Source organism: Ambystoma mexicanum, chromosome 2p, assembly GCF_040938575.1.
Source record: "Ambystoma mexicanum isolate Mex_15411 chromosome 2p, UKY_AmexF1_1, whole genome shotgun sequence".
In the NCBI taxonomy this organism is placed as follows: Eukaryota; Metazoa; Chordata; class Amphibia; order Caudata; family Ambystomatidae; genus Ambystoma; species Ambystoma mexicanum.
This window is the reverse complement of record NC_090923.1, coordinates 320249934-320266501: the sequence shown is the minus strand read 5'-3', so window position 1 is coordinate 320266501 and position 16568 is coordinate 320249934. Positions and strand designations below refer to the sequence as shown.

At 45.1% G+C, this 16568-nt stretch overlaps 1 protein-coding gene across 3 annotated transcripts in view; it reads right to left on the bottom strand.

Moving 5' to 3' along the window:
• Positions 1 to 15511, bottom strand: part of CACNA2D3 (calcium voltage-gated channel auxiliary subunit alpha2delta 3) — a 3251448-nt gene extending 3235937 nt beyond the window's left edge. For 2 of the 3 annotated variants that reach the window (XM_069643639.1, XM_069643642.1), the window contains exons 1-2: positions 14386 to 15511; positions 13604 to 13685 (exon numbers count right to left, since the gene is read on the bottom strand). In XM_069643639.1, coding sequence (XP_069499740.1) covers positions 13604 to 13685; positions 14386 to 14504 — 201 coding nt within the window. In that variant the 5' untranslated portion in view covers positions 14505 to 15511. The remainder of the gene's footprint in view (positions 1 to 13603; positions 13686 to 14385) is intronic. The other variant, XM_069643640.1, reaches the window with a different exon arrangement.
• Between the last annotated feature and the right edge of the window lie 1057 nt (positions 15512 to 16568).

Here is a 16568-nt window from a genome sequence, read left to right as displayed (position 1 = left end):
ATTAATTGGTGGGAGTATGGAGGAAGACTCTTAGGGCCCGATTCATGGAATTATTTGCATGCAGAATAGTGGCTCTTAGTGCCATTCGCGCACCAAGCCCCATTTGTTGATTCATGGAATCGATTGTACAGGTCTTTTCCGGGACTTGCGCGGACTTTGCACAGGTCTGGCATGCCTCTGCGAGCAGTCAAGCATCTTGCGCAAGACTCCTCTCAGAGTGTGGATTGGACCAATGCAGGGTCCAAAATAGGAAGCGGAATATGAAAAATGAGGATGAACGAGGGAAAATGTGGAAGTGCCAAGAGACGACCTACTGCGAGGAGATCACACGCCCACAACTGTGCAAACATATCATATTTATGAATCTGACCGTGCAACCTCATGTCGGGGAATTGAGCATGCAAAGCTCACGATCTAACCACCACCCAGGCATACAAACACTTTTATGATACATCGTACACATGGCGTGGGGGAGCTGGGAATACTTACCAGGGACCCTATGCAGTATTACCTGGGTGAATGAGTTTGTGCCCAGAAGCCGGGCACAGGTAGGCATTGGTGGCTGTTTCTGCTTTGCAGGGTGGCGTGTCAGGGGCCTTCTGGCCACCACTTACGCATAGTGTTACTTTGTGTGTCAGATTCCATGAAAATGCTGAGCACTCACAAAAAAGTCTGTGCGCAGGCACGCGCAACACAGATCTCGCTGCATGACCTTTGCATGGTCTATGCACACTTTTCCATGAATCAGGCCCTTAGCATTTTACAAAGTAATTCCCTATAACTATAGCTGAAATATACACGGTGAGTTCAAAATTAATAAAAATGCTCTCAGTGTGAATTACAAATATAGTCATTTTAAGTGAGTTGTTATTTCTAATTTCTTTCCCAACCCCAAACCTCCCTGAAGGAAAGGAGTTTCCTTATCTTATCTAAAAATTAAATTTCTAATTTTCACCATGCCTCAAACCTGGCCTTAAAGCAGAGGGTTGATAAATGTACACTGAATGTCCGGGTTTTTGGTGCTGGTGCAGAGTGGTGTCTTGCTAAACACCCCAAGCACTTCTCCATGAGCACCACAGCACCTTTCCCTTACCCCCCACTCCTCAGCTCTTTCACATTCTAAACACTCACAAGGAATAGTAAGTTTGTCTCCCCTTCCTGTATTTTCTTCATTATTTCCACACCCTGTTGCCCTGTGTGCACTTTGAAACCGTTGTTGGTAATTGTATAAGCGTCTTGCAAATGGCCAATAAATAAAAATAAATACATAAATAAATAAAATAAAGTGAAGTGCCTAATTTAAGTGCACACACTCTACATAGAGTGAGAAAGTGATTCCTGGTAGAAGAGATTTTGCATTGCATAGGGCTGAAGGAAGAAGGGTTCTATCAATCTAAAATATTATCAAAAGGTGGTTTTGCTTTCAAAACTGCTAGCATTTTCAAGTGTGCAGGGAAATTAAATATACAAAGTGCTGCATGTGTGAAATTGGTTTTGAAAATAGAAAAGGTTTGCAGTTGATTTAAATTTGAATCTTATCAAGTAATGCCAATGCTCAGGATCTTGATATGATATGATGTGGTATGACAGGATATGATGTGGCATTTATAATGCGCCTTTACCCAAGTTTTTCTAGGCACGACAAGACAAGGAGGTGGAAACAAAGGTAGAACAAAATAACGATCTTACTAGGCCTTGCACCATTCAGACCGTGCAAGTGCAGGGAAGAGGGAAGGGGAGAAGTGCCATGGGGAGGGTAAGTTGGAAGTGCAGTTAACTCACAAGTGAAGCCAGGGGGTGGCTCATAAGTGTAGAGAGAAGGGACTGCGGGTTTGCAGATACAGACCGTTAAGTGCTGAGGAGCCCGAAGGCAGTGCGAGGGCAACTGGAGATGCAGGAGCCTGTGCCCGAGTTCAGAGGATGACCAGGTGACCAGTGCATGGTGCAGTCAGGTGCATCTGCAGGGGAGAGGAAGATTGAAAGCGGGAGCAAAAATGAAGGTCTTGAGTTGCTTTCGGAACCGGAGGTGGTTCTACTCAAGTTTGAGAGAGGCAGAGAGGATGTCCCAGAGGGGGACCCCCGCTGAGGAGATAGATCTGTCCCCAACTCTCTGTTTGGAGAAGCGTTTGACCCTAAGAGAGTGGGAGGTGAATGAGCAGAGATCTCGAGAAGGAAGATGTTTTGGAAGATAAAGTTGGAGGTAGAGATGTCCCAGATCTCAGAATGTTCTGTAATGTTCTGAGGTACTGGCTAATGTTAACATTGAGGGATTTGTGTGTGATAGAAGTTTTGAACTGTTTATTTGACATGTGTTCTATTTCCATGAGACCCAAATGTGAAAAAACACATGGGGTGTACTTTATGTTTTCTTTCTTAATGTTGATTTCCAAAAAAGTGAGTATTCGTATTGAAGCTTGTTTTGTGCCACAGAGAAAGTGGTGTGTGTGCAAGGATTAATTGAACCTATTATTTAATGAATATATATTATTTCTATACACCAGCCTGGTTCTTGGCTTAGCATTGGACAAGGGGGAGGATTCACTGGTTCTACATGAGCCATAGACAGGGCTGGGTAGAATATCAAGGTCTATTTGTGAGTCACTGTTGTTTGGGGGAAATCATTACCAGTGATGCCATAAATATATCTCACATCAGGAAATCTCAATATGAATATGAATAGGGCCTGAACATATTTAATATATCTTTGTGTGTTAGTGAATATTGACTTGGCACTGGGCTATCATTGGCAAGATCCCTCATCCAAGATTTCTGAACCATGAGTTGTGGGGTTTCAGTCTTATTTCCTGACCCAGTCACAGGCAGGGTTTTGAGGAGAAGCATTGGGGGTAAAGAAAAGAAAAAGGAAGAGGTAATAAAAGGGTGACACTACTGACTTTGGCCAAGTAGGATCACGAATGTTGGTCGAAGAAAGAGAAATCTAGGAACAGCAGCAATGCAATAACTGTTTACAGCAAAAGGGACACTGTGGAAGCCCTTGTTAGGGCTTTTAATGAATGTTTCACATGTTCATCTAATTAAGCTTTATAGACGAGTCCTGAGACCTGTACCATGAGCTATGGACACTGAATACCAAGTTGAAGGCCCAAGCACAGCAAGTTTTTTTTTAACAAGATTAACAGTCCCTTAAATCATAATAAGGCCTTGGGGAGGGGACTATATGTCTATTATGATCTGTTCTAGGTTGCCTGGTATGGTGGCTAGAGCAATTTTGGATTAATCAACATGTGCAGGTGTGGGAATTGGCTGTGGATTAAACCTTTTTTTCAAATCCACCTGGTGAGACGCATGGAATTGACTGTGTCTCTCACAGACATCACCAACGTCCAGTTTCTGACCAGTCCTGCAACGAGGAAGCAGAAATGAGGAGTTGTAAGCCTGGGGAACTGGCTGGGGTTGTAAGTATTGGGAGGCACTGGCAGTAGAGGTAAATTGACCTGGGGAGGTGCGCTAATTTGAAGGGGGAGGGGCAGTGGCAGCAGGGAACATGAGCTGTCTAAAATATTAAACAATCTGTGGTCTATTTGACTATGTCCAGGCTACACTGGCTTGCAGAGTCCGCAGATTATCCAATGTGTGAGCCACATTCCAAGGATTATAATTAACCTTTATAGATGTAGCTGAGGACCATTCCAGGAGCTATGTGCCCTGAAATCCTAGTTAAAGGCTTGACTGCAGCAACGAGGTTTAATTGGCTATCTAGGCCCATACATCCCTATTCCCCAAAGGGTGTGATCTATGAAGCTTTTAGTGAAACCCTAATTCAAGCTATTAATGAAACCCTCACTCTTTACAGAAAATGTATACTAAGAAAAATCAGAGCATTTGTCAAGTGGATTTTCCAATTGAAACATGCTTTTGTAAGTCAGCCCATATTGTAGTTAAAATAACAACTTATTAAATGTCCAATTGAATATGTTCAGGCTTTTGAACAGCAGGTGGACATATTTCATTATTTATTGGCCCCTCATTCATGTCTTCTTATTCTAACTACTCCGCTATGTTGTGTTTTTCTAAAACATTACAATGAGCTTGTACGTGCAGAGGAGGAGGAAGGGGTTAGCTTTGTAAAACAGCTGGACTGGGCCTGGTGCAGCCTGGCAAAGAATGTGGAGGGTGGGGCAGGCAATTACCCCCAAGGGAAGGAGGCAGGCGTGGGTTGGGGGTGGGAATATCTAGTGCCTGGACCACGTCTGCCAGGTGCAGCCCAGGTGTGGGGGGGGGCGAGGTGATGAGTGTTGTGGGTTGCCGAGCTCCTCTCAACGTGGTGCGCCCATGAAGATAGGTAGTACTGTGCTGAGAACTCTGTGCGCGGCTGCTTTACAGTGTGCATCACTATGGTGCTTTAAAAAATCTGCGAGCTCTACCAGTTTGTATTTTACGCAGATTGGCCAATTGCCATTCCAGATTGCACATGGGGGATGTACTAATATGCATTCAGAAAAGCATTTTCAACCTGCAGGAACAACGCACAGACTTTGAATAAGAATGGGCCATGGGATGCATTGGCAGGCACTCACATCGGCTATTCGCTTAGAGTGTTTAAAGGGCTGCATGATTTCTAATATCACCCACACGTTCAGGTGTCTCTTCAAGGGTCTAAGCAGATACAGTCACATAACCCCGGTCCTCATCGACCTTCACTAGCTCCCACTGCTTGCACAAATCACCTTCAAGTCTTGCTCCATCATCTATAAGGCAGTCAACCACAAGTCACCCGACTACCTTGCGGAGAAACTCAGCATCTCCGGCAGACATCCCTTCACCAGAAGACAGGACAGGTGCAGACTTGAAATCCGCCGCTGCAAAAATGAAAGGACAGAAAACAAACCATCTCGGCCTACACCCCAAGACTATGACACCTCCTCCCCATCAGCATCCGACTCGCCGCCACGCTCCTGCGATTCAGAAAAGAACTCAAAACCCACATTTTCAAGGCATCTTGCCACCACAACACCTAGGCCATCACATCACCATTTGCACAGCCTGACTCGCTAGACGCCGTCTGCCCCTCTCCTCCTTGCCACCCGGTACATCTGTACACATCATCAGTGCCCCTCTGTATCCCACCCCGGCTATATATCTGTTCTGTTGTTATCTTTGAAAGGCACTCTTTTATGCATCGGCACTGTTGTATACCTTTGTAAAGCACTCTGTTGAGTATCTGTATTCTTGTATGCCTCTGTAATGCGCTCCGTTGCTTCTCGAAGTTAGGTCCGCACTCAATAAATACAATACAATTACAATAATAATAATAAAGGAGACTTGAATGTTATTTTGACAGGAGCACTAGTTCAAGGGGATCCTGTTAGCCGGTAAGAAAGCACTTTCAAAGATCTTGATTATTGTTGTAAGAAATGCTGTAGATTAAAGTCATGTTTTCATATTCGGCCTCTGAGTCTTTCAAAATACCTGCCCTGCATGACAGGGCTCATTGTAGACAGCACGCATCAGCCTGGTTTTATTTCCCTTAACTTGCATTTTGGGGGGGCAATCGCCGGAGTGGTGAGGCTAACATCAGTTTTGGAACATATACATGTAATTATTTATCACAGACCATAATTGGACATGGATATTTTCCAAGCGGTGTCAATATGTATTTACCAAACTCATAACCACTCAGAGCACTTAGCCTGCATGATTATTTTCAAACCTTTTTACCTAAGCAAGAAAATAAGTCTGCATAGTTTCCAGACCGTAAATAATTGATGGGATCCTTGCATCATGAGCAGACAGGATTTTGCAAGCATGCATTTCACTTTGTCTCGACCTAGCAAAGAAGCGTATTCTGAGCAAAGTAGTTGCACGTGCAGTTTATTTCAGATTGGCAAGACTTTCTGTTGCTCAACCACCTTGTTCATTAAGAGGCAAGCAAGTAGTGGATGGGAAAGGAGGGGGCGACCTTAGAGGGGACGATTCGTTCACTGATTGGAGGATGATGAATTACTTAACGATCACCACTGCTTAAATATCTCAGTGCCATTATTGTTAAACATGCTCATCAATAATGCATTCTATACTTATGTATGACAAAATGAACAAAACAAAATCTGCCAGATGAAGGTGTTAGAGGTGTGATCTCCCTTCAATTTATTAGGCGCCTTAAACTCCTTCAAATAATCCTGATTTTCCAAGCATTAGGGCCCTGATTTACACAAATGTTTTCAATGGCACTTTCCCATGTTAAACATTTGTATAAATCAGGTTCATCATTGATAAAATGGCAACCCGCGTTCTTAATACATATTTCAGTTCTTCTTCATAGTAATATATTCCTACACATGATTTTAAATACCCGGTCAGAGAAAGCATGCAGCTATTCAGATGAACAGAAGCCTCCTTAAATACAGGAAGAGTGCTCAGTGAAATTGAATGCTATTTGGCCCTTCCCTTTCTGCAGCTGAAGTGTAGTCCATATATCAAACAGGAGAACTAATTAAAATGTGGTCTAAATCCACAGCACCAGCAGTATTTGCTAACAGGTTGGAGATAAAGCATACAAGAGATCATTTTATTGTGCAGTTTCCACAAGGCAAGAAGAGCAATTTTAAAAATGGAATGTATCATCACTTTTTTTCTTTCACTATTGATGTCAGAACAAATCTAAGGACTGGTTGATGCTTGCACCAACACTGTGCTCCTACTTGGGCAAACCCATAGGTTCATGTACGCTTCAGTCAATGGGATCTGTGCATCGATGCAAAAACCTTGCCACAATGGGCATTATTTACAAACGCGTTTTTCAATGGAAGAATGCCATTGAAAAACGTGTTGTATATCAGGCCCAATGTGTCCAAACTAAATTCCAATCGGGCACTTAGCACTTGACGAAATCCTGCAAAATGAACTGATGTTGTTGCTAAGCACAGACAACAGAGTGCAGCTCCAGTTCTGCAAATGTATCCCTTTACACTCGGTTTAAAAGGAGAACATTAATATGATGTGTTTTGTTTTTTTTTTGTTCTTACCTATTGGTCTGATTGGACCGTTTATACAAGTATGGGAACAGAGCACACTTCGTGCTTTAAAATCTCTTTTCGAAATGATTATGCCAACAGTTAACCTGTGTAATCGTTACCGCACAATGCCTGTACAAAATACATTATAACGCCCCTGTGAATAGGGGTGATGATAAAGTGACCTCTGGGCAGATTACCCAATGTACATACTGGAAAAAGGAAAGAATCCCTAAATTGCATTTAGCATGAGAAAAATAAAATATTACAAAATACAGTAGGTTTTGATAACCCACTTTTTATTTTTGTCTTGCAAAATGGTTCAGTATTCTATTATGAAGGTTTATGCAGTTTTATCTTTAAGTTCATGTCTGAGACACAAAAGTCCATGAGAGTGTGACATAAACCACGAAAGCATGCCCTTTTCCTCTGTATTTCTTGTTCAGTTATGCACTCTGTAGCACTGGCAAATCTTTTTAAACTAGATCAACTTTAAACGATATCAACTTTAGGCCTGTGTCCACTAGCGTGTTTTTCAAACTGTGTCTGTTGAGTAGAATGAATGTTTTCCTACTTTGTCTTTCTTATGTGTTGTTGTAGGTGTGAATTGAGTTGTTGCAGTCATGCGCTTCTAGCTTTGCACATATTATATACAAACTCACTCTACTCAGAAAGATGCCCAGTACATTTGAATTGGGTTTGTTGTGCCTATGTGTGCATTAGTTGTACCAAACCAACAAGCCCTAACTTGGGATCAAGCAGACAGTATCAGATCATGTTAGTGAAAAGGGACAATTTATTAGTTTTTTGGAGTTGATCAGGGATGGTTTCAGATTCAATCATATGATCAGGAAAACGTAGAGGACTCCAGAAAATATGATTTTTCACCCGATCATTCGGACATGAATACTAGATGAGAGTGGACTGAAATTGTAGGAATTAGCCCTGTAATGCGCTATTCGATGAATCCAAATGAGCACCCTGAAGCAGACTGGAACCGCAGGAGACAGACACTAGAAATGTGATGCCAAATATGCATGCATTAGATGGCTAGTCTGTAGGTCTTAAACTCAATTTGTATCTACAGTGTCTAGTTATTTTCAATGCCACATTTTGGTTGCTAAACGAGTTGTAGTCCATTCACTTGCAGAGTTGACATACCATGTTCTTGGTGATCATAGTGTTATCTCCTTAAAATATTGTATGTAATGGAAGCTTGTCTGACTTTATCAGAGATTGCGAGCACAAGTTTGAATCTAGAATGTCAGCATGCCCTATCCATTATCATAAATCATTAAAGATATATTGTCAAGTATGAAGATAGAAAGAAATCAGCAATGGTTTGACAAGGGGAGGTTTCAAGTAGAAAAGGGTATCCCTACAAAATATCCCCACCAAAAATATTGCCGTACATATGGCCATTTGTCTCGCCATAGGCAATATTTTGGGGGGAATAATTTGTGGGAGGTGTCCCCTGCACATTTTAAAATAATGCAGGGGTTGCGGGGTGTTCCCCGCAGGGTCCATGGGTCAATATCGCCGCAAAAATATGGTGATACATCTTTTCTACGGTTCCATGTGTTAATATCCCTGCAACTTCTGCTCATTATTTCAGTCATGGCACGACATCTCTTCTATTACAGTCAGAAGTGTTTTAAGGGTTAAATCCAAGTGTCCCATTAAGTAAGGGTCAATCCCTAGAGTAGCCTCACATCAGCACCGATGAGATATTGAAGATTAAGACATAGGGTAAGGCCTTGAGAACGACCACAGAGGTCGAAACACGTGTCGGCTATACCATTGTTGTTCTGCACAACAAGACTATAAAGGCTATAACATTGTTGTTCTGCATGACAAGAATATAAAGAAAACAACGTTTTTCTTCCCCGTCACCTTCACCTTCCACTATTGTTAATTACCAGCTCAACATTACATCCTGTAAAGAGCAAAAAGCTGTAGGGCGAATGCACCCTCACGAGCTAAAAATGAAAGTAGGTGCTGTAATGAAGTTACTATGCAATGTTATGCCATCACAGGGACTCTGCAATGGAACAAGATTGACAATTATGCGTCTACAAAGACACTTCATAGAGGCCTGTGTAATTGATGGAACTATCATACTGTTCTTATACTCTGCACACCTCTCATTCCATCTGATACAATTTCACAAGAAGACAGTTACCTATATGTTTAACTTTTGCAATGACCATTAATAAGTCATAGGGACATAGTCCCCCTTCCTGGAAGTGATCAGTGGTAATTCCGATATTTAAGAAGGGGGACAAATGTGACCCTGTGCATTACCGATATTGACATTTAAGATATGCTAGAACGGGGTATGTTATGCCGTGAACTGCTAGTAAATTCTTGATTCTGAAATTCCGAGTCACCTTTTGACAACCTGAATTCCTCATTTTTTTGTGGTGGGGGTGTGTGTGTGTGTGTGTATGTGTTCCTCTTTGTGAGTGTATGGTTTGTGTGATCTTATGTTATTTTGTATATACACTGTATCCATTAATTTGAACACCCCTTAAGTAGTTAAAAAGCTTTTAATCTGTAAAACAATTGTTCTTTGCTTGCAACAGAAGACTTTGCTTCATGACACGGACACATTAAGTTTGTCAGTTTCTGTAATTTGCCATAGTGTGGTCGTGCAACATCAGAACATAGAAACGTGTGTAACTGACACCTCAGAGTGAATGCATATTGTGTACGTAACCGCATAACCGCATAAGAGAACGTGGCTCTATTTGCCTGTGCTGAATGCATTCTTCTGTTCCACTGCATACTTGCAACCAACACGTTTACGAAACGGGTATGTTTGAATCATAGGGCCTCCGCTGAGCTGGTGTGTCTCCAAGTGCCTCATTGGGGGGCTGTACTGTTTAATGTGATACCGGAAGTAATTATGGGCAAAGCAGTTTAAGCATGATCTCTTGGCCAGGCAGACAACCCTCCACGGCAGCAGATGCCCAACTTAATTCAGGTTAATTATGTATCATAATGTCATCAACCTCAAAACCAGACGAGTTCAAAGCAACTAATGCAATTCCTGTCAATAATTAACAATGCAATAATGATCCTTGCCACACAGATACGTGAATTCTTCGGTGACCCCGGGTGCCCCCTGCTCAGTGCATTGGCTGTCAGTTGGTGTAGCAGCCCTGCTGATGTCTGACCTTACTCGGATGAGCGCTTTCCAGTGAGAATGGATGTTTTCATTGACTTGAATTCAATTAAAGTCGTATGGCACAGCTCTAGCGTTCCTTCAGATGCAGGACACCAAACACACAGGAACAAGTTGGCGGCACCCCATGCAACCGAGATGCACTTTAACCAAATTGTTAACGATTGCGCACTTGGAAGAGTGTTCAAGTTCTCTGGCGCGGCGCACCGCGCTGTTACTGAGGTCAAACCGAATCGGGCTCTTAATGCACGTGCCACTGCCTGTCAATACTCTAGATTGGACTCTGAGTGCCACCATTAAGCATTATATATGTGCCATTGCAGTCAACCATCTTCTAGAATACAGTATTTATCCATCCAAAGACCACTGAAATTGCAGTGTGGCAATACTGTATGAAACGGCAGTCAAAAAGGAGCTTGGGTTTCCATGAATTGCCTTTCAATAGCATTTGCACGACTTTCTGGGGAATTGCTGAATTGAATTAAGTAATCTCCCCAGTAGTGGCCAAAACATACAGCTGAACAGGTGCACAATGAAAAGGGTGGCGCGAAGAGGAGCGGCAGAACTCCTTTCTTCCTCGAGCCGATGACTCGCAATGAGGGGGAGCACGCCATCAAAGCGAAAACTTGAAATCTAATGCAATTACAATGGATTATCCGTTCCTGTCGGACGGCAACGGAAGCCTTGAAGGTGGATAAAACGAAAGAGCAGCAATGCTTCCGGGTCAGAGGGCAGAGCGTTCTGCTCCCCGTGCTGAGTAGACAAGTGTAAGGGTTCTTTATAAAAAGGACAAAACAAGCTCAGTGCACTGTCATGTGTGTGCAGGGTGGAGAAAAGTACAACAATGGACGAAACGTGGAATTGTGTGCAGTTGTGTGCTCCAGATTAAGACACGCTTCCTGATAGATCATGTTTTGGGAACTCCAATAAGGATCTTCTCTGTCACATGCAACCAGATCATTATTGGTGGAGGTCTGGGGGGTGGGTGACGTGTGACCTCATCAATATTCAACCACGGCCACTGCACTTGCTTTATTTACTAGAACTGGGCGTTTCAAACAGTGGAACGAGACCTAAAAGAGGGACCCTTCTGCCGCAGTGTCTAATGTATTTATTATAACTCAGTCATCCATGTACTTACTACTGCACCCTGGTTGGCCTCGCTCCCTGTAACCATGAGCAAACTACCTGTAACTAAGACATTCTCTGCAACAGCGCCGCAATGCCTCTGGGCTTTTACAAATATAAATAAATAAAATAAATAATTAAAAGGCAGAAGCTGAAGCCTAAAAGCCAGAGTTAAAGTAGAGGAAACGTCCGGTCATGTATATGAAAGCAAGGCAACATATAGGAGAAGGGCCATAGCACTGAGGACAATGGCAGCATACTTCTGGAAAACGCACCAAGACACACAGGAAAAGGGCACCAAAAAAAATATGGTTTATGTGTCTATATGTTGATGGTCCTGAAACAATGCTGCTTTCTAGGTTTAGCTTCCGGCACCAAGGAAGGTTCCAACAATTGCACTCGAAGAGCTGCGCTCCTCACACCAGATAAGGAAGTCAGATGTGACCCCATTATTTAGAGTGAAGGTCCTATATGTTCAACTACAAATGTTCAGGCAAACACGGCTTTGAATATGTGTGTAGTATTAACAAAAATGTAAATTATAGATTGTTATATATGCATTCAAAAATGTGTAGCATACAGTGCGAACGCGGCATAATGCGCGTTTACTTTCGTAGTTCCTATAGTAACTGCCAGGGAACGATTCAATCCCGGTAACAGGCACGAAACTTATTTTTTTAAATAAAGCACTTACATAATAGCGTTCAGGTGTGTTATCAAATCAGCAGGTTAGGCGCGTGGCTGCAACTTTGCCTTATTTCTTTTGTGCCACGGCTTTGGTCACTACAGTCTTTAAAAGTCACTTTTTTTTTCCCTCACCCTTTTGAGCTATTATTCAATTGCTGCGGGGAGGTGATGTTTGGAACATGGGCGCCTCTGAGTTATCACTCCATTCATAGCCAGACGGTTATCATGAATAATTAATTAATAGAGTGTTACGGTAGCGTGTTGATATGCATCACAGTCATGACGTGTCTTTACTAACTGGACGCGTCAAAGGTTTACATGACTTCTTTATATCTAAGTCCTTGAAAAAAGGGGTACTATGGGCCTAGCTATCCCTGTCAGGGATGAAACGTGTCCAACTGCGGCCTGATTGAAATGCAAATTAACTGTATGTAGCGGAGAAACATGAAGGACGTGTTCATGCGGTTGTTTCCTAAGAAATGTGTGCACTGGGCCTAGTTGCCACTATGAGCACTGGGAGGTGTCTTCTCATATCCCTTATGGAAAACCGCTTGAATGGTATATCTGCGCTCTGTGGCATTCGGGCACGTAGCACCTTGCCTAAAATAAATAAATAAATAAATAAGTGCATATGTAATTCGATAACTCTAAGTGTTATTTAATCCGCGTGCCTTGGTGTCGCGTGGGCCGTGGCCCTTTCCCCAATTTACGATGCATTTTCAAAAATGCCTTCCATGACTCTGGTGCTGAACCTCTCAAACTCTGTACCCCCACAGGGTCCGGCCCTAGCGCCGCATATCAGTCACATGAAAAGCAAAGTGGCGCTTCACCTCTGCGCCGGACCATTGCAATGTGTTTAAGCGGGAGATGAACATCCAGGATGTTTGGCGAAGCCGGTATTTCTAATGCTCTGTGTGAGAAACGCTTATTATAAATTAGAAGAACGGTCGGGTATTTAAACACAAAAGAGATACAAGGTGGCGATCAAATGCCTAAAAATCAATTCCCCGTCCTCATTACTGCTCTGCAATATTTAGGCCGGGCCCAGTTGCTGAAGTTTGCGCATTACTTCACAAGGTTATTACCCGCCTGTGCAGCTGAGCGGGGAGATAACCACATCCATTCGCCTTATCTGTAATGATGTAATACATCCCAGCACCGGGCGCCGGTGATTGGCGAATAATGGTTGCGGGAACTGCAGGGGTGACAAACAATAGTGCAGAGCCGCTTCCCCGAGGCAGGCCGCAGCGTGCCCGGCCAGAAGGGATGGGAGCGCGGCTCTGCCCTCAAAGAGAAGTTGGCATTATTTTCTGCAGGGCGGCAGATGTTTCGTCCCTGGAACAGCGAGGGGAAGATAGCGCTCGGCTGTCAGGACAAAGGGAGTCGCTGTCTCCACCCCTCGGCCCAGCCCTCTCTTTTCTTTCCACATTTCACTCTGATCTAAAAATATTCGGCTAATTGAGCAGCTAAGCGGTGCAGGGGAGCGGCGGGGGCCGGTGGCGCGGAGTTTTCCTAGCCAGGGCCGCTGCTGGAATCTGCGGCGCCGCGTCCTGTGCGTTTGGGGAAAGAGGACGTGCCTCCATCTTTCTGGACGGAAAGCTGTGATCGGTGCGGCGTGCAGGCTTACCTTCTGCAGGAGCTGGGAGCCCGAGTACTTGGCGGCGATGGATTTGATCTCCCCTCCGAAGGCGGACGCCCAGAGCTTCACACTGGGGAGGGAAAAAGGGGGGAGAAAAGACAAATATCAGCGCCCATGGTTCTGCTGCTCCGCCGGCGCGGCGGAGCCATTTCGCATGCAGCGCAGCCGAGTTTGGAACTAGCAGCAAGGGGAGGCAACAGCAGAGCAGACGGCCGGCCAGCCCGTGCACAGGTCCAAGCGACAGGGCGCAAAGTTCACCGTGCACATCATGCTGTCTTACTGTAATCATTCCCTGTGCAATATCGTTCACGTCTAAGGCTTTCCAACTACAATATACACCACCCAGTGAACAACGATAATAAACCCAGCACTGTAAAGGTCACGGGCCCAAGTGCAATCTTAAGTAGCCCTGCGGTAGTGGGCGAGTGGCTGTCCGATGACTTGGGCATAGTGCATTATAAGTCATGGCAGGTGTGTGCTCTAAACAAGTATTAAAGCACACAAATGAATAAGACAATAGTTGAATAATTCTAAATGAAACTGGGTGCCTTAGTACCCCAGCAAAAAGAAACATATTCATCGTGTGTGCGTATTTAAGAGGGCATTGATTACAATAGACATGCATTATAATACATACATGGGGTGCTGCATGCAAAAGAAAAGAAAAAAAAACAAAACCAGTGGCAACAAGATACAAACTTGCGCCCTGTTTTCTAAGTCCGGATGTTGCGCGTTGCATTGCGCCGATAGCCAGAGCCGTGCGCACTTACACAGATAACGGGATCTGCTGCTCCGATCCGACCACATGCACCAGGCTGCTGTTGAAGGTTGTCCAGATAAGAATGAGGATGCCCCAGAGCGCGCGCCGGGGATGCAGGGCGCCTTGCATCTTCTCCTCTCCCGAACGCCCGCTTGCACACTTCCCAAAGACGAGCACGGCCGCCCGGTGACAGGGAGCAGCTTCCCGGCCGCCGCCACACAAGCAGACTCGGGGAATCACAGGGTCTCATGCATCATCCATCCTAGAACGCTTCCCGGGGTAATGGGAGAGGAGCGCGGCGAGGAAGCTCTGCGGACTTGAAAACTATTGTGTCCTTGGTAACAGCAAAGCGCTTCCCTCGGCGCCGCAGACACCCGCGCGTGTACTTCTTCACAACTCCGCAGCGAGCAGCGCACTGTACTTACTTCAGTGACCTACTGCTGCTACAAAGTGCCCTTAGCAGCAAGCAGGCAGACTCTATTGATTCCAACTGTGTAGGCTGTCTTCGCGCAATTACTGCTCACTTTACAAATGGAAAGCTGCCTGGAGGTCTCCTCTGCGCTGCTGGTGCCCTGCAGCCTCCACTCTCCTCCACCACCCCACCACCCTCCCACGTGAAGTCGCGGAGTGCCGGTTCACCGGAGCAGGATCAGGCATTAATGGGAAAGTGCTGACAGGCGAGAAGAGCCGGCTCCGGAGAGATGGCCCGGGCGGAGGTGCCTCCCGACGGTGCGTGCGGAAGTGTGAAGGGGCTGGCAGTGGCGGAGCGCGCTGCGCACTGCACACGGGCGCTGACAGCAGAGCCCGGACCTGGGCGGCACGAGGGACTGTCAACACCCACCAGAGAGGTGCTGCTCCCACTCACTCGGGGCAGGGCTGCGTGACAGAGCCTCTTAACAGCTGCGACCAGCCACTGACAATGGACCCGTCCCTTGGAGCAGCAGACACCGGCGGCACGCAGACAAAGTCCAGAGGGCACCGGGGGGACACGCGGGCTCCCCGTGGACAGGACATGGCCGGGTCGGCGTTCACACAGCGTCGGCAGCTCTCCACGCGCCCTCGCAGCCTGTTTTAGGGCCGGGGCACGGATCTAATTGAGCCGTATGCAGCGTGCCTTGTTCATAAAGGCGCGCCTGCCTCACATCAGTGCAGCGGCAGCAGCAGCGGCGAGATATCGGAGGGACCGGGAGTTTCAGGGCTTGTGAATGAAAGGAAATGCAGCATAAGTAAATCAATGCAGCCTAAGTGACTTGAGCCCATGCATAAATTATTAATTTGGGCTTGTGGAGGAATCCCCTCGGTAAAGTGTGCATAAGATCACAAGGTATTCTATAAAGCAGCAGCCTGCAGGCATTAGGGATCGAGCCAGAATGCTCGGACCTGCTCTATTATCACGTCCTTCCAAAATCACGCGTGTTAGTGTTCGCCCTCTGCCTTCATTCGAGGCCCAAAGCTTTTAGATTCTGTAAACTTTGCTCGGCAATGACTATTTTGTTAAAAAAAAAAAAAAAACATGGCGTTAATACAATCAATTAATTAAGCCACGAAACTGACCAAAGAAATCCGAATGGTCTTAAACACTTCAAAAAACCGGAAACAGACACACGTGTCTATTACTCAAAGCCATGTTGGAAGACGGGCGGGTGCCCAGGGAGTCATTAACCAGGCACCAGGGCCCATATGGTTAATATCGCCTGCAATGTAAATGAAATCAGAAGACTGGAATCCCAGAACACATGGTCCCTTTCGTCTTTAGGACTGTGCGCCCCGTACCAGAAAACCTGCTAATCTGCAGTTTTCAAAAAGTACCCAGTCACCTGTTTATTATGTCTGTGCTACATACCAACCCAGAACTCCGAAACGCGGCGGCATGGCTATTCTCGACCTCAAACACAGACAGTGCACTATTCTTAATGTGTTTTGCGCCTTTTGGAAAACCTCGTTTTAGTCTCTTTGCCAGCAGCAGAGTCTGAACAGAATCCCGCCGCCTCTCACCAGGTGTTCTGTTTACCTGCAGGCGAAATGTAAAGTCATGCGTGGATGGGTAAGCGTGTCATGGATTACACGGCCCTGCGCACTCCTTGTATGCAGCCAGGATCCGTTATATCTGCTGTATTAAGAATTGGCCATCAAACCGTATCAACAGAGGAGAAAACACATTTATCCAAATTAACGTTATCATTTGATTTTATG